Genomic DNA, 25,004 nt, shown 5'->3' with positions numbered 1-25,004 from the left:
TTTCTCTGACTTTCTATTTTTGTCTTTATGGCTCATAAGTGAGAACAGAGGCTGACCTCTCTGAGGTAAGTACCTACCCTCACTCTCCAGGTTGCCAACATCTGACGTTAGTCTTGAAATATTTTCTGTTTATAGCCTGTACAGCTTCCTAAACACCTACCTTCCTGTCTAATTTATACCAAGCAAGAAGCTCAAACTTTATCTCCTTAAACGTATTTATATTCCTCATGGGTGTCTGTTTTTAGCATAGTGGTTAAGAGATGGGCTTTGGAATTCTATGGAGCTAATGAGAATCCCAACTCTGCCACTACCTAGCAGTGTGACTCTGGACAACTCACCTAACTTCTCTAATTGTTGGATACTTGGTTTCTTAATCTGAAAAAATGGACATTATAATACCTTATAGGAATATGGTGAGAATTAAGTGAGATAACTTATGTAACACATAGTACATGGTGTCAAGTAAGTCTTTAAAGTATTATTGTGGGCCAGGGCGTGCTGGTTCATGCCAGTAATCCCAGCACTTCGAGAGACTGAGGTGGGCGGATTGCTTGAGCCCAGGAGTTTCAGACCAGCCTATGCAACATAGCAAGACCCTATAGCTACAAAAAAAATCTTAAAAATAAGCTTGGTGTGGCAGCGTGCACCTGTAGCCCCAGCTACTTGGGAGACTGAGGTGGAAGGATTGCTTGAGCCCAAGGGAGACTGAGGTGGGAGAATTGCTTGAGCCCAAGAGTTTGAGGCTGCAGTGAGCTATGATTACCCCACTGTACTCCAGGCTGGGTGACAGAGTGATAGCCTGTTTCAAGAAAAGAAAAGAAAAGAAAAGAAATAAGCCGGGTGCAGTGGTTCACACCTGTAATCCCAGAACTTTGGGAGGCTGAGGCAAATAGATCACAAGATCAGGAGTTCGAGACCAGCCTGACCAACATGGTGAAACCCCATCTCTACTAAAAATACAAAAAATTAGCTGGGCATGGTGGTGTGTGCCTATAATCCCAGCTATCCAAGAGGCTGAGGCAGGAGAATCACTTGAACCTGGGAGACACAGGTTGTAGTGAGCCAAGATCACCCCACTGCACTCCAGCCTGGGTGACAGAGCAAGACTCCATTTCAAAAAAAAAGAAAGAAAAAAAAATCAAAATAAATAAATAAAATATTATTGTAATTATTTATAAGGATAGTCTATAATTCCTCTTTTTTCAACTGCTCACTTTCCCTCTCTCACCAACACTGAACAACAAGATTGTAAACAATGTTGTGTATAGCATTTTAGGTTTTTCCTTGCATAGTATTTTTGTTATAAAAATTGAATCATTCTGTTCTGTAATGTGCTTTTTTTTTAGCAAAACAATTTTGATAGATATTTTCTCACCCTGATAAATTCTCTTATAACATCACTTTAGTGGCTACATACCTTCGTTTGTTTATTTAATCCTCAATTGTTGGATACTGGGGTGTTTCTAATTTTTTTATTATTATAAACCATATTGTAATGCAAATCTTTTTTTTTGGGAAGTAAAGGTCTTTCAGTTTATTGCTTAAGAAACAGATTAAAGAAAACTTTTATTCTCTGATTTTACAGATTCGGATGATTACTCCTATAGTTTATATAAAGAATTCATTTTATAAGCACCCTAAATTTATGAAGCTAACCACAAAAGTTGCCTGTATATTTTTTCTATACCTAGTTTCTTGAAAATTCTACAAGCTGACTTAAGGGATAATTAATGGGGAATACAGTGTATTACTAGACATGAAAGCAGTCCTATCTGTAGAAAGCTGTAGTTGAAGATACCAAAAGAAGTCAGTTGAAGAAATCTGTGATTCTAGTAGTAACACCATATCACTTAGGACCATCAAAAAAATGTGTACCTTTCTCCAAATGACAATTGATGCCTTTCTTTATGTAAGCTTTTCACATGTTTTGGCACATATTCCACTGCATTTCAGTAAAAATGTTAATGCATTATTAGTAAATAGAGGAATTCTATATAAAACTATTCTCAGTTTCAAAATTGCTTCCTATATATTTCCTTGGAAAATAGTGAAATTACATATGACAAGGCAACTGACCAAATTTAAAGAGATTTTGGCTTGGGGGAAAAGCAAAACATCAAAGTCTCACTAGTGATTTTTAAAATGTACTCAATTTATTTTGAGTTAATTTAAAATTAACTTCTATTTGCAAAACACTATTTTAATCACTGACCTAGATGTGACAAATTTATAATAATTTTTAAAAGTTTTTAGAGATGTCTGAGACCTGGCTTTCACAGCATAGAAAAATAATTTCTCTAGCTAAATAGTAAATTCAGTTTTTTCAGTCATTTATAGTTAACGACAATCTGCCTTTTAAATTCTGCTTGTAAGCCATTCCAAGAATAAAAACAATCTAACAAAACAAAGTTAAGAAAGTATTGCCATAACCTTTTCCACCAAATTTAGAACAGAAAATTTTAATAGACTTTTTGACTCAAAAAAAGATACAAGGAAAGGATAATTATGAAGTTTCAACCTTTTATATAGTGAAAAGTATTAAGATTTAGCTGTATTTTATATGTTTGCTATAGTTGTACAATATCTTATTTCTAAGAATCATTTTGAAATTCAGAGGGCATTGATTTCTGATACATTATAATGGAGAATGTGGCACATTTACCACATACACAGTACAAAAACTAAATGTGTGTAACACACAGATGGTGCTCATATTTCTAAAACAAATATTTTTCCTAACTTTCAAGATTTTTTTCTAAGTTTCAAAGTTTAGCTTGTTTGTTTCAAAGCAATCTCCAAATAAGTTTTTTGAAAACTGTAAATTTTAAAAGGTTTAAAATGACAGTTTTCATATAACTTAAGGTAACAAGACCTTCTTTGACTTACAGACTAATCCTAAAATGAATGAAAGACTTAACAAAACTGCAAAATACAAGACATTTTGTTTTTCTGATCTTAATGAACTCATGTATAAAACAATAATCCCATTTCCCCGATTACCATAGGATTTAAAATAAAATACCCTTAATCTATTAATTTTGGTTAGCATAGTTATCTTCTATACTGCATTTATTCTATTTTATGCATATAGTTTGGAAATGTGAATGGTAACTAACAGTTTTAATCTATAACTGTTTTGAGACTTTTGGAATCCATAAAATAGCTGATGTTATGTGCTCTAAAAATCCTAATATTTAAACTCATCATAACCCTCTGCATGTCACAACAACATATACCTAAGGCCAATTTAAAAAGAGAAATAATGCACTTGTTCAACAACAGCAACAATGTAATGCTATATGAAATGGGCTATACAATGATATTTCATGAAGCAGCACCTGCTTGTCACAAGGCATCATGAAAGAAGATTAACCTTACTTACACATTAATTTTATCAGAAGTAAATGAGATCAGCTGCCAACATTTTGAATCGTTGGGAATCTAACTTCAGTTCAAGAGGTCATATACATTTTCAATCTGGAGGGCTAACATGCCTTCCTTGTGCAACTGGGAGGCTACACAGGCAGATGCTTAGAATGTCTACAATTATGTTGGGCTCTAATGTTACAGAATAACTGGAATTCTTTGCAAAAGCACTTGCACACTCAAGAATGAACTTTTTTTTCACATGAAAAGCTTACCAAGGGCCGGGCACAGTGGCTCAAACCTGTAATCCCAGCACTTTGGGAGGCCGAGGCAGGTAGATCACAAGGTCAAGAGATCGAGACCATCCTGGTCAACATGATGAAACCCCGTCTCTACTAAAAATACAAAAAATTAGCTGGGCATGGTGGTGCGTGCCTGTAATCCCAGCTACTCAGGAGGCTGAGGCAGGAGAATTGCCTGAACCCAGGAGGCGGAAGTTGCGGTGAGCCGAGATTGCGCCATTGCACTCCAGCCTGGGTAACAAGAGCGAAACTCCAACTCAAAAAAAAAAAAAAAAAGCTTCCAAGAACAAGATAGTGGCTCAAAAACCACTTTTCTAAATATATTTCCATACAAAATAATTTCAAAATATAATTATTAGTTTCTTGTACAGTATGCTATTTAAACAAGAATAAAATAGTATATGAAAACTGTAACATCACAAAAATTGAGCCATTTTACTAGTGTAATTAAACATTAGAACAATCGTGGAACAGGCAAGCAAAATATTCAGAAGGCTGAATCATGGCGGCACACCAGATTTTAACCATGACTTGCACTCTTTGAGACAACACAGATACCTTATGCGGATGGTTCAGTAGCAGAATGGCACTTGGTTTATTCTTGATAGAAACAACATGAATGCAACTGACAATTTAGAGATAGACAATGGCCTTACTTGCATGCTGAAAATCCGGTTGTGTTCTCTAGTTGATAAACTGTTAACTGCAATCTGTTGACCAGTAAACAAATAGTGCAGGATTCATCTCAGTGAGGTCTGGGCCCCTTCGTCTAACCAGAATCAATTCTTGGTCGATACTGCAATACCATAAGGTATGACTGATACAAAGGGCCATCCTGAGAGCAGACTTGCGAACCTGAGCAGTTCAAACACCGAAAGTTTTCGCCTCTTAGTCGCCATCTTGTCATGTAGATGAATTCCATAGTATGATCCTTCCCCATAATTTCACCATTGCACAGCACATCCAACTCATAAGAACTTGGAAGTTTTAGCTTTAAACTTAGAAATGTTTTAATAGTTCCAACAGTTACATGTGTAGAACATCGAATGAATTTCTTCATTAAACCCTTTACTACACTGTCCCCCGATAGTCCATTATTTCATAAACAATCTAGACAGATAGCAATTTGTGGGTCACTTCTATGATAATCTTGATTTTCATCACCTTCGTCATCCACTTTCAGTTTGTCAACTTTTGAAGTAACATCTTGTCCATTTTCTTGAGGCTTATTTTTCTTCCGAAATTCAGATTCAAACTCAAGTCCTTGTTTTGTAATCCAGGGATCAGCTTAAATATAATTTCCTCTAACGTATTGTCCAATCTCAATATTTCTAATGGCTTTGTCTCATGAACTTGGTTGCCACACCTTGGGCAATCATTGCTATCGTCAAAGTGCTGAACAATACAAGTCTTAGAGACTGTAAGGAAGTATTCCACCACTGCTGTTGGCTTGATCAGATACACTTTACAGATATAGCAGGTAATGAAAGGATTAAAATCTTTCACCAAGTGTTTGCTTTGGGTAGCCATTCATGGCTAGCTAGGACTGGCTTTAGTAGTTCAGGCAAAGAGGAGTCCTAAGTAGATGAAAGTCTGATCCCAGGAGCAGGTGTGGCATTCCCAGTAGGATGTCCTGAGGCATGAGAACTAGCATCCAGATTTATCATGAGATCATTGATCATCACTCCTTTTGGTGGTTGTGCTTTCCCACAACTGGGTAGTAGTTTCCCACTACTTTCCCACTACTGCCGCTGCTCCTCACCCACCCAGCGCACTGGCCTCAGAGTGAAGGAAAGTGAAAGAGAAACAGGACCCGCCACAGCCCAGCCGGTCCCCACCGCAAATCTTTAATCACAGATCTTGGGAACCATTCTTAGAATCACTGGGTCAAGGAGAAATTTCACTGGGCTATGAGGTCCACTGGATGGCTCTTTTCATCCTCTAGGAATAGTGCTGCCCAAATGATCAGGCTCAGACATTGGGAAGGAAAGGCACTACTGCCCAAATCCGTGCTCAAGAAGCAGTGACATTTTTCTTCACCTTCCTTTGTCCAGGTCTCACATAAACCATCACCTTCCTGCTTGCATCTAGTGCTTCCTGAGGGGTTAAAAGCTCCCAGAACCATCCAACTTCTTACACTGTATCTCCAAGTGAAGCTGTATTTGACAGTGTCTAGCAGGGCATCTGTTGTGCACCCTGGACTTTGTCATTGGGAATATAAATTCTTTGTTTTCCTCCTCACCTCTGTCACATTATGATCGTTCAGACCCTGACCAGAAAGCAAAGGATAAGCCAAAGCTAAGTCAACTCCTTTTGTCTCAGCTGGTCTTTTACATGGGTTGATCAATTTCAACTTGAAACTAAGGATAATTAAAAGCCTGGGATGGAGGGAGATGCTGCCACGGGAGAAGAATTAGGGAGGAAAGGGCCAAGCACAGGGGCTCACACCTATAATCCCAGCACTTTGGGAGGCAGAGGCAGGCAGATCACTTGAGGTCAGGAGTTCAAGACCAGCCTGGCCAACATGGCAAAACCCTGTCTCTACTAAAAATACAAAAATTAGCTGGGTGTGGTAGCATGTGACTGTAGTTCCAGCTAGTTTGGAGGCTGAGATATAAGAATCGCTTGAATCCAGGATGTGGAGGCTAGAGTGAGCCAAGATCATGCCACTGCACTCCAGCCCGGGAAACAAAGTGAGACTTTGTCTCAAAGAGAGAGGAAAAAGAATTTTAGAGGAAAAATACCACTTGTTCTTATTCTTGGTTGTGTGTGTGAGATTTTATGGGATTGGGAGAGATAGAAGTATTCACCTACGGAGAAGAAAAGAATTAACTTAGTAGATGAACTATAAAGATGTTGGTTCTGAAAAGCACAACTGGGCCACCCCAATGTTCTCTCACTGTAATGTGGGAGACAGTTCCTGGATGCCTCTTCTCCGCACCGTCAATAAAAGCAGATCTTCCTTGTTGAAGGCTTCTTTCTCCTGAGGCAGCAGCGCTGTGATCCTGGTTGTCCTGCCTCTTTAAGTGCCATGGAAGGGCCAAAGGACCCACAACCTGGAGCAGGACTCGCAATCTATTCCCTGGCCTGAATCCCCATCACCTACCCCTGCTCTCTAAGTTCATCTGCACTTGTCAAAGCAAGAATAGATATACGGGTTGTATTTTGCAGACTCATGGTTGAGAGGCTCTGTGTTCCCATCCTTGCCTACTCTGGGCTTCCTCTTTCATTCCCAAAGGGTGTGGATTCATTTGGGGGATCAATGGTCATGGGAAAGGGGCCACTGTCACCCCACACCTCTATAAGAGGCTTTTATTATTTTTTTATTTTCTTTTCCTAGCTCCTTCTGCTCCAGTCATAAATCCACAAACCCCTAACTCAGCCACAGGTTCCTCAGTCCGAGTGTGCTGGAGCTTATACTCCGATGACACTGTGGAGAGCTATCAACTGTCCTACCGGCCAGTGCAGGACAGCTCGCCTGGGAAGGACCAAGCAGGTGAGGCTCTGCCAGGAACATGCTCATGCTCACGGGAACGGTTCAGGCCCCACAGGGTCCTCGGCCCTGTCTTCCTGACAGTTGGGACGGTGGAGACAGGGTGGGTCTATACATGCCGAGGATGGGATGCAGGCAGGTAGGCAGGCAGAAAGGGCTAGCAAGGCATCCTGGGGCCTGACAGGATGACGGCGAGGCCAGGCAAAGGGGGCTGGAGTGTATCTACAGCCATCGAGTCAGAGTTGTCCCTGAGACCAGTCTATGGCTGCACTGTGTGCAGGAGGGGCCAGGGACACCCCTTGTCAAGGAGGCCCCACTGGGCTGGCTGGATTCTAACTTGTCCTGGCAGCTGAGGGTCAGGCTGGTTCCTCTCACAACAGCCTTGTGCTGCAGGAGAAACTGGAGGATTCGTCTGCAGACCCCATGATGGGTGAAGGGGCCTGTGCAGCCTGGAAGGGCTGCTGCTGACCAGCTCCACATTCCCAGTGGAAACAGCTCCTGGGATGGCCCCCAGCCTCCACTGTGGGCAGCTCTTGGCCAATATCCTTTTCCCTGGAAATGAGACTGGCTGGTGTGGGGTTACAGCTGGGATAGGGCCACACCCTAATCAATAAGCTGTTCTCTTTTAAGGAGGGTGGGTCAGACAGCAGAAGAGCCCCAGCTGAGTATCTGAAGATTTCAAGGGATCAGGGCCAGCCTGACAGCACCTGTCCTGTGCATGTGGGGTCAGAATGGGATTGCTGGAAAGACACTTAGAGATCTCCATTTTATGGATGAGGAAACAGACTCAGAGGGAAAGTAGTAGTCCATGAGGACATAGTAAGTTACGGTGGAATGAGCCTGTGAATCAGTGTGTAGGCATCCTGCCCCAAGTTCCACTCATTGTACCAGACCATGCAGGTGGAGGGCTGAGTTCCAGAAGCTGAGGACGGTGTTTCTGCCCAGGAAAGAAGGGGAATTCTTGGGAAAAGTAAGAGTAATTTAAGCGATGATGAGGGATGGTGAGGGTGGTCAGCATAAGGACTAAAGAAGCCATGGAGCGAGGTGAGGAGCTTTGAAAAGGGAGGTAGGGGACTAGCAAGTCAGACTTCATTAACCCCAGCTTTTGCCACAAATCAACCCTGCCAGCATCCCCTTCAGATACACAGAAGCCACTGCATTGGGGCTGTGTCATGGCAATCTATAAGATCTTTTAAACTGACCATTTTGCTATAAAGGAACTGATATCTGAAGGCAAATGAAGGAATTATCACTGCCTTTCAAGATTCTGGAGTGGTGTCAGTTTTTGCTTCAAAACCAATCCTCCTCCGCAACCCCTACAACTTAGTGGCTTAAAATAACATTTATTATTTCATATAATTCTGTGCATTGACCAAACCAATGCACAGAAATATAAGACCACCCCTACCCAGGGTGGTTCAGAACAGAAACACCCCCTACCTTGGATAGGGGTGGTTGGTCTAGGATGGCCTCATTTACTGTTGCCTCAGGTAGGATGGCCAGGAGGACTTGGACGGCTGGGGTCTCTCTCCCTGTGGTCTCACATCCCTCAGGAGGCTGGCTTGGCCTTACTGACACGGTAGTGGAAGCATCCCCAGCAGCAACAGGGCGAGCCCCTGTGCACCAGCACTTCCCACACCCATTTGCATCATTTGCTATTGCCCTATTGGCCAAAGCTAGTCACATAGCTAAGCCCAGTTTCAAGGAGCAGAGAGAAGGAAGGAAGCTCTGAATGGAAGGAGCAGCAAAGCCACGCTGCAGAGGGAGTGCATCCAGTGATGGGAGGAATTTACAGCTAGTTTTGTAATCTACTACGGTGGGCATAATGAACTTGAGGCCACTTGGCCAGTTTTTAGGGTTGAATTCTTATCTTTTTTTCCCCCAGAGTTTACAATGACCATCAAAGAAACATATTGCTCAGTGACAGACCTTGTGCCAAATACTCAGTATGAATTTTGGGTCACAGCTCACAACAGGGCTGGCCTGAGCCCCTCCAGCGAGCGTGCAGTGTACGTGACAGGTAATGGGCTACTCATTTCCTATAGCAGGGCTTTCACTCAAGGGGACACAGGAGTCATGGGTTTCTACATATGGCAGCGTGCTTGATTTCACTTGGAAGGATAGAAGAGCTGTGTATATTTTTTTGTTTTATTTAATACACCAAATATACATGCCTAGTTTGTCAGTGACATTTGCTTCTCCTTTTTTTTGGAGATGGAGTTCCACCCAGGCTGGAGTGCAGTGGTGTGATCTCAGCTCACTGCAACCTCCGCCTCCCAGGTTCAAGTGATTCTCCTGCCTCAGCCTCCCGAGTAGCTGGGATTACAGGCATCTGCCACCCTACCCAGCTGATTTTTTTTTTCTTTTTTTTTTTTCTTAGTAGAGACGGTGTTTCACCGTGTTGGCCAGGCCAGTCTCAAACTCCTGACCTCAAGTGATCTGCCTGCCTTGGGCCTCCCAAAGTGCTGGGATTACAGGTGTGAGCCACCATGCCCAACCGACAGTGACCTTTTCTGATAGTTGCTCTCAAAATATAAAAAACTCCTATTCTCAATCACACTGACAGTTGAACCTTGCAACCATCTTCTACTCCAGGAACATCTGGAAGGGATCTGGTTTGCTTATTGCACTGAATCTCTTTTGTGGGAGGAAGAAGGTGACTGTGATGTTTGTCCTTGGCTCTGAACAAAATGGCTAGAAATGAACACAGCAGTTGTTCATCTCTCCCTTTCTCCCACATTTAGCGCCTTCTCCCCCCATCATAAAAACCAAAGAGATAAGGAGCTGTGAAGAGGCTGTGCTGATCTGCTGGGAGTCTGGGAACCTGAATCCTGTGGACTCGTACACCGTGGAGCTGACCCAGGCTGAAAGTCCAGAAGCCTCAGGTGTAACTGAGTGAGTCATAAGGGCATTTGTGGGGCATGAGAGCCCCGATACCTGATACAGTGACGTGGCTTAGGAAGTATATGTAGTCTGGAGAGAATGTTGGCATTTTGATACAAGCAATCTCAATTTTTGCTTGCTTAGTCTTCACAAGAAGTAGCTGGAATGCTATTACTCAAGGTGAATGATGTATAAATTAGTTAGTTGAATCTCAGGTTTTGTTGTTGTTTTTTAGCTCAAGCAAGGTTTCCCATTTATTCATTCAACAAGCATTGAGTGCCTGGGTGGTGCCAGGTCCTGGGCAAGGCACTGGAAACTAGATGGACAAACATCCTGCCCTACTGGGGCTGTCAGTCTGGTGGGGAAATAGATAAAAGGCAAGAAAACTAACCAATCTGTAAAATATGCAGTGCTAGGAAGGAAAAAGTGTAATAAAACAGAATGGTGCTAGAGGTGAGGATCCACTTTGGATAAAGAACATGTTTAAACTGAGACCTGAACAGATGGGAAAGACTGAGCCCCAAAAACAGCGAATGTAGGGTGCTCTAGGGAGAGGGGCTGTATGGACACCAGCCCTGAGCAGGAGTGAGCTTGATGTGCTGGAGGAACTAAAAGACCCACCTAACTGGAATTCAGAGAGGAGAGGGTAAAAGCCATAAGGTGAAAAAAAAGAGACTGCAGCTCAATGTACAAAGAATCTATCATAGAAGACTGTCTGGAAGCTCATGCTCCCCCTTCATTCTCAGAGAGCTGGAAGGGTTCACAAATTGATAAGGGTTAGGCTCAGTGACCACAAGGGCTCAAAGAACCTATGAGTTTACAGCAGCCTACGATGGAGGAAGCATGGATTTACCTCTGGTTTACAGAAGTTTGTGAAAGTGGATGAACCAGCCAGGTAGGCCAGCACCAGCCACCAGGACCAGGGGCTCCCCTGCTGTGGAGCACAGGGGTGCACTAATCCAGAGCTGGAGAAATGAACGGGGGCTGGTGTCAACTGTTAGGGAAGCAGATTCTTCTGTGCTAAATGTTAGGCTTTAAATGTGGCCATATGCCACTCATCCATCTGTTCTAGGTGGAATCTACATGTCCACAGCCACATGGAGGCTGATCTTGGTAGTCCACTCTGGAGATACTCAGGAGTGGGGCAGGGTGTTCAGTGGTTCTAGCCATCCTAATGGTTCAGGTTTCCTTTGCAATTTATGTTGATGCTTTAGGAGCACTTGACACCTGGGACCAACTCACAATGATGAGGTCATCAGAGGGCTGGTCAGTAACCTGAAAGGTGACCTGAGAGGTGGTGCGTATTCTTCCAACACAAATCCAATCATGGGGGCCCAATGCTGAAGAAAAGGCAAAAGTCCTTCACAGGCTCTGGCCCCTTCCTGCCTCTCCAGCTCCTCCCGCACCAGCTCTCCTCCCTCTCAAGCTCCCACCACATTGGTCACGTTTCAGTTCCTCCTCCTTTTTTGTGCTCCTTCCTGCCACAAGTGTGGCCTTGGCACATGCTTCTCTTGTGTAGGAGACCCCGTGTCCCTTTTTCATCTAGTTACCTCTTCAGCATTCTTCAGAGCTCAGCTCAAAAGCCATCCCTCCCCCGCCGTTACACACTATAACACACTGTCACCTTGTCATGGTTACCATCTTACACTCCTTCCATTGATTGCCTGAGGAATACCTCTCTTCCCATCTAAACTATATTTGGGTTTTCCCAGGTCCACGCCATACAGTGCCTGGAACCTAAGGAGTTTAGTCATTTATTGAATGCATAAGTAAAAGTGCCTCTCTGGCCCAGAGCTGCAGCCTAAAGATAACCTGGACAGCCTGGCCTCATCTGGGTGAGGGTGTTGCATTGGTAAATGGGCATCATCCTAAAAGTTTCTCTTGCCCACTGGACTGAAATGGGGTTGGCAACCGCAGCAATATAGACAGCGGGAATTATGGGCTTGTAGTTCTGTATAGTACAATTTAAATAAACTGAATTATTTCCAATAGGCAGCTGTTCTCAGGGGGTTAATATAGTTAACCCTTTCAGCTCTAGTCAGAATTGTTTGTTCATAAACATGAATCAAGGGGCTTTTTTTTTTTTTTGAGAAGTCTGGCTCTGCCACCCAAGCTGGAGTGCAGTGGTGTGATCTTGGCTCACTGCAACCTCCACATCCCAGGATCAAGCAATTCTCCTGCCTCAGCCTCCTGAGTAGCTGGGATTACAGGCACCTGCTACTACACTCAGCTAATTTTTGTATTTTCAGTAGAGATGGAGTTTCACCATGTAGGGTAGGCTGGTCTCAAACTCCTGACCTCAAGTGACCTCTCACCTCTGCCCCACAAAGTGCTGGAATAACAGGTGTGAGCCATCGCATCCGGCTGAACTGAAGGCCCTCTATGAGCCCAGTACCACCGTACTAACAGTGGCACTCAACCCTGATCTCAGAGACGTTATGATCCGAACAGACGGATGGAGACACACTGGATTCTTCTGCACGCACGCTCCATGATGCAGTGTTAGCCATATGCCAACTGTGGTGCTGGGTGCCTGGGAAACCAGAATGAGGGGCTTGGAGGGGAGACAGCCACAACATAAGAAGCAGCCACGAAGTGAGAAAAGCAGACCAGAGACTGTGGGAGGGAATATGGAGGGGGAGTCATTCCTGGCTGTGCTGCTTTGAGTCAGAAAACAGAGGTGTAAGAGTGAGTTACACCTCCCAGCTTTGAAAGGGATGCCTGATGCTTGGGCCCGGGTGTCCTGGCCCCATTCTGACTGCAGCTCTGCTTCCCTGTACAGGTCTGTTGTGGGCATCCCAACCTGTGAATCTCTGGTGCAGCTGCAGCCGGGACAGAGCTACGTTATCTATGTGCGAGCCCTCAACACGGGAGGCCCCAGCACGAGGAGCGAGCCTGCTACAGTCCATACCATAGGTCTGTGCCCCAGGCCACGCAGTCTCTGAGACCCAAAGTGGCCACTCTGTGGCAGACCCAGTGCTGCTGTGACTTAGCTGGGAAGCTGACGAATATGTACAGATATGGACATGTGGCAAGCCAGGCCAGAAGGAGTTCAGGGATAACCCTGTGGTCCCATTTGACAGATGAAGAGACTGACGTCCCAAGTCACATAGCAATTTGGTGGCTGAGCAAACATTAGAACTAAAGGCTTTTCTCCATGCCCCTCTGCTGAACCAGAGGCTGGTCACACCAGACCTGGGTAGCCCAGACATGTCATATTATATCTCACATACCATGTGTGGGATGGGGTCTTTATGAAATTCCCAGAAAACGTCATAGGTCGTGGCTCACCTTCCTGTTCCTGCTGTCAACCCAAGCATCTCTCCATTCAGGGGGCAACTTAGATCTGGCTGACCAGCCTCCTCCCATCTGCCTGGTCCTAGTGGGTGCTCATGTACCCCATTCCAGCTTCTTCTCCCTTCTCACCTGCCATATCACACCACAGAACTAACACATCTCATGTCCAAGTCTTAAGTTAGCAGAGGCATCACTAGAAACATTGTACACATCTCCTGTTGTCCTGGTACTGCTTGATAGAATACAGCCAATTCTTGATTATTCAATTGTCTCTGAATTTGTTTATTCAATAATTTTGTTCAGAGATGGAGTCTAGCAATGTTGCCCAGGCTGCAGGGCAGTGGCTATTCAGAGACACCATCACAGTGTACAGCAGCCTTAGCCTCCTGGGCTCAAGCAATCCTCCTGCCCCAGCCTCCCGAGTAGCTGGGAATACAGGTGCACCTCACCACACCCAACTCTCAAGTTATTTTTGTTTTTTCTTTTTTCAGACAGGGCCTCACTTAGTCACCCAGGCTGAAGTACAATGGTGTAATCTCAGCTCACTGTAGCATCCACCTCTCAGGCTCAAGTGATCCTCCCACCTAAGCCTCCTTAGGCTTAGGGACTACAGGTGTTCACCACCACAACTGGCTAATCATTTTTTAAAAAATTTATAGAGACAAGTTTTCACCATGATGCCAGGCTGGTCTTGAACTCCTGGATTCAAGGGATCCACCCACATCAGCCTCCCAAAGTGCTAGATTACAGGCGCGAGCCACAGCACCCAGCCAAATAATTTTTTAAGAGAGTATTTATCAGAAATGTAAATAAATGTGAATCAGAGAAATACACACACACACACACGTATGTATGTATGTATGTATGTATGTATTCAAAACTGATCCTTGTTTGGGACTAGAGAGTAGGCAGTAAGTGTCATGCGTTGTGTTAGTTGCAAGGTGGGAACATGCCTCCCCTTCACATCAGCTCAGATGGCAAGTGAATTTTCCAGCAGCATCACATTGTGAATATAATTGTGAACAGTTCGATGGTGATGCTTGAACTAGGGATTGAGACAATAAGAAGTGATAGAATGGGAACTTAAGAGCTGGACTAAGAGACAATAATGGAGAATGAGTTACTATGTTCTTAAAATAGGTATTTTTTACTAGATAATTATTTATTAGATCAAGTGCCACTTTTTTTTTTTTTTTAAAGGAACAGGCTGGCTGTATTGCCTAGGCCTGAGTGCTGTGGCTATTCACAAGCATGATCCCACTACCAATCAGCATGAGAGTTTTGACCTGCTTTGTTTCCAGCTGGAGCCAGTTCACCCCTCCTTAGGCAACTTAGTGATCCCCTGCTCCCAGGAGGTGACCAGATTGACAGGGAACTTAGGGCAGACACACCGTCCACACTGCACAGTATAGCCCAGAACTCCTGGCCTCCAGGAATCCTCCTGCCTCAGCCTAGAGATCCCACCTCAGCCTCCAGCGTGGCTGAGACTACAGGCTTGCAACAGCACACGCAGCTATCGTATGCCACTTTTTGATGGTCTTTGTTTTAATCATGATTTGGGGATGACTCTAATCTACTTCCTTCTCCCCACTGCTAACTGCAAATCAAATGAATCATTAAGAAGTCCCTCAATTCCTCTTTCTTTTGGCAAATAGGTTAGAAATTCTTATCCATATACAGGCATTACAGCTAGAGGTGAAGAACACAGCCTGTGGAATCAGAAAGGCTTGGGGGTCAGTTTCAGTTCCATCATTTGCCAGCTGATTTCATAATCACTCTGCCTCCGTTTCCTCATCTACAAAATGTAAATGGTAACACCTGTTTCTAAGGGTAGTTGTGAGGATCAAAGGAGATACGAGGCACACAAGACTCCCCAGCTAGTGTTAACTGCCATCCTTGTTAACGGGACAGCTATTACTAGGCCAGGTCCAGGATTCCTGTGTCCCACAGAAAGCAAAGGCCGAAATACCCCCTCCCCTCAGTGGAGAAAGCAAGTGATTGCCTGCGGGTCTTGTGTGTGTTCCTTCTCCCACAGGAAGCTACTTTCGCCTAAACAAGGACACCTGCCATCCCTGGCTGACAATTTCTCAAGATGGACTTACAATCCTACGAAGTGAAAGGAGTACCCCCACCAAGGAGCCACCACCCAGTGACACCCACTTCACCAGGTACTTTGTCAACAGCTCACAAGGGTATTCTGTGAACTTCCCGAATGTGCACTGTTATTCAGGTCAAATCTTAATATGGCACAGAGGCAGCCTCAAGGGAAAAGGAATTCCAGAAATGAGTGAGGAGGGAAGAGCCTAGTGGGGAGGGGACCCAGAGGAGTGTGGGCAAAAGAGGTCAGTCAGGTGAGAGCAGAAGAGCCCCTTGGAAGGGCAAGGTCCAGGGAGAGTGGGGGCCCCTGGGAGGAATGATCCCCGGATCCTAGGCTGCCAGAGCTGTAGCAGCCAGAGGTCATGAGGGTAGGACAGGTATTACTAGTGAAGGGTGTCCAGGTTCTTGACGTTCTGAACAAAGAATTGGACAAAACACACAAACAAAGGAAAGAGGTTGGGAGCAGTGGCTCACGCCTGTAATCATAGCACTTTGGGAGGCCGAGGCAGGCAGATCACCTGAGATCAGGAGTTTGAGACCAGCCTGGCCACCGTGCCGAAACCGTCTCTACGAAAAATACAAAAATTAGCCTGGCATGATGACCTGCACCTGTAATCCCAGCTACTTGGGAGGCTAAAGCAAAAGAATAGCTGGAACCCAGGAGACAGAGATGGCACTACTGCACTCCAGCCCAGGTGACACAGTGAAACTCAAAAAAAAAAAAAAGGCAAGGAAAGAATGAAGTAACAAGAGCAGAGATTTACTGAAAACGAAAGCACACTCCACAGGGAGGAATCGGGCCAAGCAAGCGGCTCAAGGGCCAGGTTACAGAATTTTCTGGGGTTTAAGCCTCCTCTAGAGGTTCCACTGGTTACTTGGTGTACACCCTATGTAGATGAAGAGGCTACAGTGAAGTTACAAAGTCATTTATTCGGTATACACCCTATGCAAATGAAGAGGATGTTTCCTGCTACAGCTGAAGTACGAAGTTATTGACTTGGACTTAGAAAGTTGGGGTTTTTCCATTTAATTTAGTTCTATAAGTCCTTAGGTTCTCTGCCCCCCAGACCCTATTGTGCCTCACAGGGGTCATGCTGTGGGGTAGTGACAGAACAGAAACAAGAACCCAGGTCTCCCACCGATTAGCCCAGTGCTCTTTCTCCTGCACTGTGGTTCCTCACAGCAAAACTCCTGATGGAAAACTGGCTATGGAGTGACTCCGTTCCAAAGTTGGGGGAAACCATCATTGGACTGGTGCATGATCTGTGGGCGGGGTGGCCCACCAAATAGGCTTGGCTAGCTCTCCAGTTATTTCTAGAACTTGGTATTCTTTCCAAAGACTTAACAGACAAAATAAGAGCCAAATATAAAATGCTGAAATAAAAAAATCAAAGCAATGGGAAAAAAGAAAGGACACAGGTTAACTTCAAGGGCTAATTAGGTTTCTAGGATTGTGTAAACATGGCCTCTCAGCTTCCTTGTATCCAGGGCAAAGAGTTCTTGGTAGGCTGATCTTAGAGTCAAGAGGATCTTCTAAAAAAGCAAAAGGGCTCTCCTATTAGGGTTGGAAGGGCCACTGAGGGAATCCAGCCCCCCTACTTGGGTCCTGAATAGTTCCCTCAGCTGGCTCTTCCCGACCCTGGCTTCCTGCTGGCCTTTTTACTGCACATGGGTTAAGCACCTACTATATGCAACTGTTAGTGTGAACTAGCAGGTGGAGAGGAAAATGATTTTGTTCTTTCCTCCTCTACCCTTTCAACCCAGGTTTGTTCGGGTGTAGAGATGAGTAAGAAGCAATAAAGGTTTTGCCTGACTAGCACCAAAGCAACGTTTAAAGCTACTCTTATGAGCATTGTCATAGGCCCCTGTGACAGCAGCTGTGGGCCCCAGGCAGTCCCCCTCCCTCCAGGGGCCCCCTCACTACACTTCGACCTTTGCATCCAACACTACTCTAGCATCTTTCTGATGAGGTCTCCTTGACCTTCACAGGAAGCCCTCTTGGACAGGACTCCCTCAAAAAGAGCACTAAGACAGCATCCCTGTGGTGGTTTCCAGTCACACCTGGTCCTGGGAAAACACACATCTTAGATGAGGACACCGCTACTCACTCTTTGTGTAAATAAAAAAGCTCTCTGGGCAGACAAAGCCTCCAGCATCTTCACCTTCAGCCCTTTGGTTTTGCACTGAAAAGCTGTGAACCCAGTTTTTGGCTCTCTCCTTCTAAACTTCTGCCTAGGAGGTCTATTTCTAGCATCTCCCCATGAAACAGGAGTTCTTTACACCCATCGTTTCATTCTTAGCTTTTGGGGATTCAGCTAAGCTGAGCTAGAGTCCTATTTTAATATCCTGTTGCCAGTTTATCTGTTGCCCTCTGAAACATTGTGCTGTCCTGGGAGAGAAAGAGATGAAGATACAGTCCCTGCTCACCTAAGACTCAGATCTCAAGTGGGGAGACATCCATGCAAAAGGCACACATACTAAAGGTAAGGCAGATTTATGGACAAAGCATTGTAGAAGCCCCAAGAATAAAGACTTGGAAGGACAAAGACATCAAGGATAAATAGGAGTTCTCTAGGCCAACAAGGCAGATAATTGCTTTGTACATATACATATGAAAGAAGCCAGAAAAATCATGTTTGGAGAAATATAAGGAATTTAGTATGTCTGCAGTATAGGGTCCATGATGAAAAGAGGTGGAAGATGAGGCAGGAAAGTCGGAGGAGGTCCAGAACAATAAGCAAGTTTGGATTTTACCCTCTTTGTAATGAGAATTTTTGGAGGATTTAAAGCAGGGGAACAAGATCAGATTTACATTTCAGAAAGATTCCAGTGCATGGTAGAACATGAGCTGGAAAGGGAGAGGGAGAGGGAAAGGGAAAGGCAGATGGGAAACAGAGACCAGAGAGGAGACTCTGGAGGAGACTTGACTACACAGTAGGATGGGTGAGAGGAGCCAATGGAGTCAATAGCTCTTGAGCACATAAAACCAACGAGTCTAGGTGGTCACCTGTTTAAAGGGCAACAGAGAGGGAGACGAGACAGGGACTATCATATTGCCATATTTATAGAGTGCTTACCAGGTGCTAAATGTATTTCATCTCATATAATCATCCTAACAGCCCTGTGAGGTCTGTACTATTATCAATCCCAGTTGACAGATGAGAAAACTTAAAACAGAGAAGTAACTTGCCCAAGAGTATAACGCTATTAAGGGTTGAAGTGGGGATTAAACTAGAAGGTAAGCTTGTAGCTACTGCACTATTCCCATCTTAGTTTTCTGCCAAGGGATACTGGACAGATGGGTCTTTTTTTTTTTTTTTTTTTTTCTTAAAGATGGGGTTTCACCATGAGATAATGAGTCTATTAACCAAAATGGAGATGTGAGAAGTATGTGCCCCTCCCCACAACACCCCAAACTTTGGTAGATAAGAGGGGTGGGAATATGACTATTTGCATTTTGGGACATTCTGAATTTGAAACAGGTGGAAATGTGTGTCTGGAGCTTGAAGCAAAGATAGGCTCATTTTACAGATGAGGTAACTGAAGCTAACATGCAACCTCCTTCCCAAAGCTTTGCTTGGCAGTAAGAACTTGGGGTTTGAGAGGAGAGAGAGAAGATTTTAAACTGAACAAATCTTTCTAGGGATGTTGGGGGCACATACATTTTGGTTAATGTAGGAGTCTCCTGAAGAAGGCAGAACATTCACTTTGGAAATACTAATATAATTTGACTTTCACTGAAAACCTTCCTCTGTTGATACTTTACTGGTGTAGAACAAACATAAGTCTAACCTTTGTCAGTATAATTGTTCCCATTGCAACCTTAGAGGTAGATTTTGATGATTTATGAGGAATCTGCTATCTTGTTCTTCTTGGGCTGGCCCCTGAATTCTTGTCTTCCATCAGGAGTCATCCCTAACATGATGGCTACCTCAAAGACCTTCCATGTTCATTTTGTACCATAAGCAAGTGCTTATGAACTTCAAGCTTATGGTTCCCTTGACCATGCTGCGTTGTGTATTTTCAACCCTTTTCTTCATGAACAAGTGAGCCAAACCTTTTTCTATAAAAGTCCCAACCATTTTAAAGAGTAAACAAAGCTTGTTCTGTTGGTTTAGTGCCTCCTGCTCTCCCATTACCAAGTAGTATCGTAATCTTCTCTAATCTTCAGCATCAACCCAATGAGCTTTGAGAGCCAAGGGTGCTTTACAAGTGTCTAGAAGCACCTACCCCTCCACATTCGTAGACCACTGACTGATTGGTCCCAGCAGCTGGTGTCACTGACCTGCACAGCCAGGCTTGGGAAGCTAAATCACACATGCTTCTGCTTTCTAAAACCAGGTGTGTTGCTGTCATGGGAAATCTAATTCCAGTCCGAGGGCACCATTATTGGGAGGTGGAGGTGGATGAGCATTTGGACTACACAGTTGGTGTGGCCTTTGAAGATGTCCCTAAACAGGAGGATCTGGGAGCAAACTGCCTCTCCTGGTGCATGAGGCACACATTTGCATCATCAAGGTAAAGTAAAATCTGGATACTCACGATTAAAATTTGCTTTTGAAAGATTACAGCAAGATCTTTTCACTAGCAATTAAGACTCACATTAGTTTTACAAATATTCTAAGATATTTCAAAAGTTGCTGCCAGCCACTTTCCCTAAAGTCCAAGTAAAAGGAGAAAGAGCAGCTTTTCTCTAAATTAAAAATAGCTAAAATTTATGGAGAAGTATGTGCCAAGTATTCTTACATGCGTTATCTCATTTACTTCTCATAATTGTATTATCTCATTTTAAAAATCAAAATGCTGGGTACAGTGGCATGGGAGGATCGTTTGAGCCCTGGACTTCAAGGCCAGCCTGGGCAACATAGCAAGACCCCGTCTCTAAAAACACAAAAACAAAAATAAAAGAATAAAAGAAAGAAGACCACACGTCACAGCAATTAGATAATCCAAACAACATGGATTTGGAGCTTGGATTCAAACTCAAGCAGTCTGGCTCCAAAGACTGTATTCCTAACCACTCAAGTGACTGATTTTTTCATTTCTGTTCACCTTCAGTATTAAGCCAGTACAGTTTGCTTTGAAGCCCCAGTTCCATCTTTTTAAGTAAATTTGGGCAAGAGGCTTAGTGGTTATGGCTAATTCTGGTTTGTTCCTGCTGCTGGGTACTCTGTCTTCACACATGGAGTAGTTCCCTTTAGTGGGAAGAAAGTCTCATGAAGCCCAGGCGAATGAATAAACTTTCAGATGAGGCCATGGTTACAACCTTCCTTCAGGTCAAAAACCAAAAAACAACAAGAGCCCACAATGCTTTTCCATCACCCCTTATAAAGTGGGGCCTCTGACCCTCCTTGGTTTGATGAATCCTATTAATGTTCATCCAGTATTCTCTGTCCATGACCCTCTACCATGGTTATTTACACATTGTGTCATGCCCAACTTCCTCCAATAATAGATGTGGACTCTAATGAACTCTACTAAACCTCACACCCAGTTTGGGGAATGCAAGAATTACTATACACTGAGGGAGATACTTTATATGCGGATTCTACCTGAACTAAGACTAAAAATCGAAGTCTCTTCTTAGAAAGGCAAGAAAATGGGACAGAGTAAAACTGAAGGAGCATAAAGAAAGCCTAGGCCAGGCGCAGTGGCTCACGCCTGTAATTCCAGCACTTTGGGAGGCCGAGGCAGGCAGATCACCTGAGGTCAAGAGTTTGAGACCAGCCTGAGCAACATGGAGAAACCCTGTCTCTACTAAAAATACAGAATTAGCCAGGCGTGGTGGCAGGTGCGTGTAATCCAAGCTACTCAGGAGGCTGAGGCAGGAGAATTGCTTGAACCCAGGAGGCGGAGGTTGCGGTGAGCCAAGATTGTACCATTGCACTCCAGCTGGGCAGTAAGTGTGAAACTCTCTCTCAAAAAAAAAAAGAAAGCCTTGCCGAGAAGTCTATGTGTAGGGGGATAAGTAAGGGGGGTAAGAAGACAGAATAGAAGAGGGGTGGAAACAGAAGAATGACAAAGGAAGGGCAAAAGGTACAGGCCAAGTGCTAGAGCCAAGCCAGTTTCTTGCAGATGTAGGTGTGTGTGTGTGCACACACGTGTTACAAGCAGAGAATAAAGGTAAAGTATCCTAGGATAAGGTCCCCTAGCAGACTCCTATTTTTTGGCTCATAGTATTAGACTCTATTGGTGGTGGGAGAGAAAGTAGAAGAAAGGACTCAATATACCTTCTGGCAGCTGCTTAGTTAAGATAAGGTGAAATGGGCTAAAGACAGGCTGGCTTGCTCTGACACATTTAGATCGTATTCCAAGTGTTCATCACAGTAGCCTAGACTTACATGTTGACACACAGAGCTCTTCAAATATCTGTAGTTAGCAGGGTTAGGAAATTCCTGTGCCAGGTTTTGGTTTCTGCCATTTTTCAAAGCACACAGCATGCAGAGCATGGAAGTGATAGAATACTGATTGGTGACAAGCTCACTGGCCCCTCACTCAATTTGAAAGTTGAAGAACTGGAGTAATTATGCATAGAAGAGCTTATACCAAGAGGCCCATTTTATCACATGGAAAATCACAAGGTTCTTTTTCAAATGTCTAATCCAAATCTTAAAAACATGTTCTATTTCTACTCTAGTTTAGATACAAGAGAGTTCATGATGCCGTGGGTTAAGTTTCTTAGGTTAAGAGGTTGCTCGAGAAAAAATGATGTTTGAAAATGTTTAGCTGGGCACGGTGGCTATGCCTGTAATCACAGCACTTTGGGAGGCCGAGGAGGGCAGATCGCCTGAGCTCAGGAGTTAAAAACCAGCCTGAGTAACACAATGAAACCCTGTCTTTACTAACAATACAAAAAATCAGCCAGGCATGGCGGTGTGTGCCTGCAGTCCCAGCTACTCAGGTGGCTGAGGCAGGAGAATTGCCTGAACCTGGGAGGCAGTGGTTGCAGTGAGCTGAGATCGCACTACCGCACTCCAGCCTGGGTGACACAGCAAGATTCCATCTCAAAAAAAAAAAAAAGAAAAAAGAAAAGAAAATCTTTCTTAGGACAAATTTTAGAAAAGAGATAGTTTAGATAATATAGTTTTGGAAATGGCCTGTTACTTTGGTAGTCATTTAATACTAGAAAATAACAAAGTCATAGGACAATACATAAAATTAATATGAAATGTTCCATATTAAAATCTCTAGAATTTCTGAAACTTAATTATGTTAAATTTAATTTTCAGGCATAAGTATGAATTTCTACACAACAGAACAACTCCAGATATAAGAATAACAGTTCCTCCAAAGAAGATTGGCATTCTATTAGACTATGAAAATTCAAAGTTGTCATTTTTCAACGTGGAACTTTCTCAGCATCTATACACATTTAGTTGTCAGCCTCACAAATTTGTGCATCCCTGTTTTTCTTTGGAAAAGCCTGGGTGTCTAAAGATACGTAATGGCATTTCGATGCCAAAACATGTCACTTTCTATTAGAACATTCTGATGTCCAGTTTCCTATCTTCCAAGCCTACCCCTCTCACAGCCATTCATGCCTTGGCTGGCTGAAGTTGGCATTCAAGCACCATGTGCCCAGCGTAATTTATGGCTCATGTTATTATCTGACAGAATGGTGTGCTGGTGCTCATTTCACCCAACCTAGATTCTAGCCCTGTGTGCTGCTACCCGAGTGATACTCAGATGGTCATTACCAGGCCCAGCTCTAAAATAAAGGCTCAAACTAAATGAACTCAAAAGTCTTTCAAGTTGTCAAACTGTATCTGTATATATGCAAAATATCTTGAGTTTCTGAGACCTAGAGAACTTGGGAGAGGAGGGGGGGAAGTTTAAGTTTAAATGGCTCTAGCAGCCCCAGTACACTCATGCATTTCATGACTCAGCCAAGTATATACTTTAGAAGGTGAAAGGCTGTCTGCAGAGAACCAGGGAAACTGTGTGACCTTTTCAACATCTTCTACTCCCGTTTTCCCAACAGTGAGCAGCACTGTGGTGAGGTCCCTCCCACTGTGTACTCTTTATAACACCCTGTTCCACTCCTATACAGTATGTACCACTCTCTAATTTTGAAATTACCTCTATAATACCTAATTCCATGAAGACAGGGAAAGTGTCTGTTTTGTTCATCACTAGATCCCCAAGGGCTAACACATAACAGCTGTCACCAAGTATTTGTTGAATAAATGAGTATCTTCTTTAGCCACTGCTCTTTGGCTTCTCACTGCTGTTCATCTGAAGGATGGCAGGGTTCTTTCAAAACTACAGCAAAGGACTTATGGCCAACAAATGGGGAGAAACCTAGAATGGAGGCAGTGTGAAAGAACAGAGGGGCATCTGTGGCATATTAGCAAGTGCACAACAATTTTTTTTAAAGAAATCAACAGCCCACCAGAGGGCAAAGCTGAGGATGGGAAGGAAGTGATCTCTAGGCAGCTTTCAGGCATCCTGTCTCACTGCCCAGGCCATTGTGTGATCTCAGTGGTGAACTTCATCAGCTCCATTCCTGGTTCTCCCGTTCTAAGCTCTGCACACACAGCATTTTCTTTTTCTTTTTCTTTTTTTTTTTGAGACAGAGTTTCGCTCTTGTTACCCAGGCTGGAGTGCAATGGCGCGATCTCGGCTCACTGCAATCTCCACCTCCTGGGTTCAAGCAATTCTCCTGCCTCAGCCTCCCGAGTAGCTGAGACTATAGGCACGTGCCACCATGCCCAGCTAATTTTTGTATTTTTAGTAGAGATGGGGTTTCACCATGTTGACCAGGATGGTCTCAATCTCGACCTCGTGATCCACCCGCCTAGGCCTCCCAAAGTGCTGGGATTATAGGCGTGAGCCACCGCGCCCGGCCCACACAGCATTTTCAAAGCTTGTGAGTGAAACTGCAAAATCATTCCATTTGTGAAGCAAATACAATTCAGTATCTTGCCCCACAAATGCCTCTAAACCCAGATATGCCCCAATCTCATCATTAAGGTTGTGTGTTTAAAAAAAAAAGCCTTTTGCTTTAAAACTCTGATGTTTTCTGGCGAAACCCCGTCTCTACTACAAATACAAAAAATTAGCTGGGCATGGTAGCAGGTACCTGTAAATCCCAGCTACTCGGAAGGCTGAGGCAGAAGAATTGTTTGAACCCGGGAGGCAGAGGCTGCAGTGAGCCAAGATCATGCCATTTGCACTCCAGCCTGGGTAACACGGGCGAAACTCTGTCTCAAAAAAAAAGCCTCTGATGTTTTCCAGCACATGCGAAGTCTGACAAACTGAAAGACTCTCAACTTCTACTTAACTCTGCCTACTAGCATAAATGGCAGCTCAGATTCCTGAATTATCAACTCACAATGACAATTTAATAGCTCGTTTTACACACACACACCTGTCCTGCCAAGCTGGACTGTCTACTCTAAAATAAGGGACAATAGATGTAAGCACAGAAATGGTTCCAGTTATAAACAATTAAAAGATACATATACGTATATTCAAAAATGTTCTCAGCTACTGAAATAGAAATCACCAAGTAAGCAACAGAATATCACAGAGAAGGCAAGTTTGAATTCAGGGTTCTAACAGGC

At 44.0% G+C, this 25,004-nt stretch overlaps 1 protein-coding gene and 1 pseudogene across 2 annotated transcripts in view; one reads left to right on the top strand and one right to left on the bottom strand.

Annotated features, from left to right (window-relative positions):
* FSD2 (fibronectin type III and SPRY domain containing 2) overlaps positions 1-23,173 on the top strand; it is a 55,835-nt gene extending 32,662 nt beyond the window's left edge. For both annotated transcript variants that reach the window (XM_078326892.1, XM_035303941.3), the window contains exons 7-13: positions 7,009-7,164; positions 9,047-9,181; positions 9,906-10,056; positions 12,827-12,960; positions 15,377-15,509; positions 19,780-19,956; positions 22,668-23,173. In XM_078326892.1, the coding sequence (XP_078183018.1) occupies positions 7,009-7,164; positions 9,047-9,181; positions 9,906-10,056; positions 12,827-12,960; positions 15,377-15,509; positions 19,780-19,956; positions 22,668-22,920 (1,139 nt within the window). In that variant the 3' untranslated portion in view covers positions 22,921-23,173. The remainder of the gene's footprint in view (positions 1-7,008; positions 7,165-9,046; positions 9,182-9,905; positions 10,057-12,826; positions 12,961-15,376; positions 15,510-19,779; positions 19,957-22,667) is intronic.
* Positions 4,233-5,398, bottom strand: LOC144576601 (polycomb group RING finger protein 5 pseudogene; annotated as a pseudogene).
* Positions 23,174-25,004: the final 1,831 nt, after the last annotated feature.

This window comes from Callithrix jacchus, chromosome 6, assembly GCF_049354715.1.
Source record: "Callithrix jacchus isolate 240 chromosome 6, calJac240_pri, whole genome shotgun sequence".
Lineage (NCBI taxonomy): Eukaryota > Metazoa > Chordata > Mammalia > Primates > Cebidae > Callithrix > Callithrix jacchus.
The sequence above is the reverse complement of the archived record's forward strand: the minus strand, read 5'-3'. Positions and strand labels throughout refer to the sequence as shown.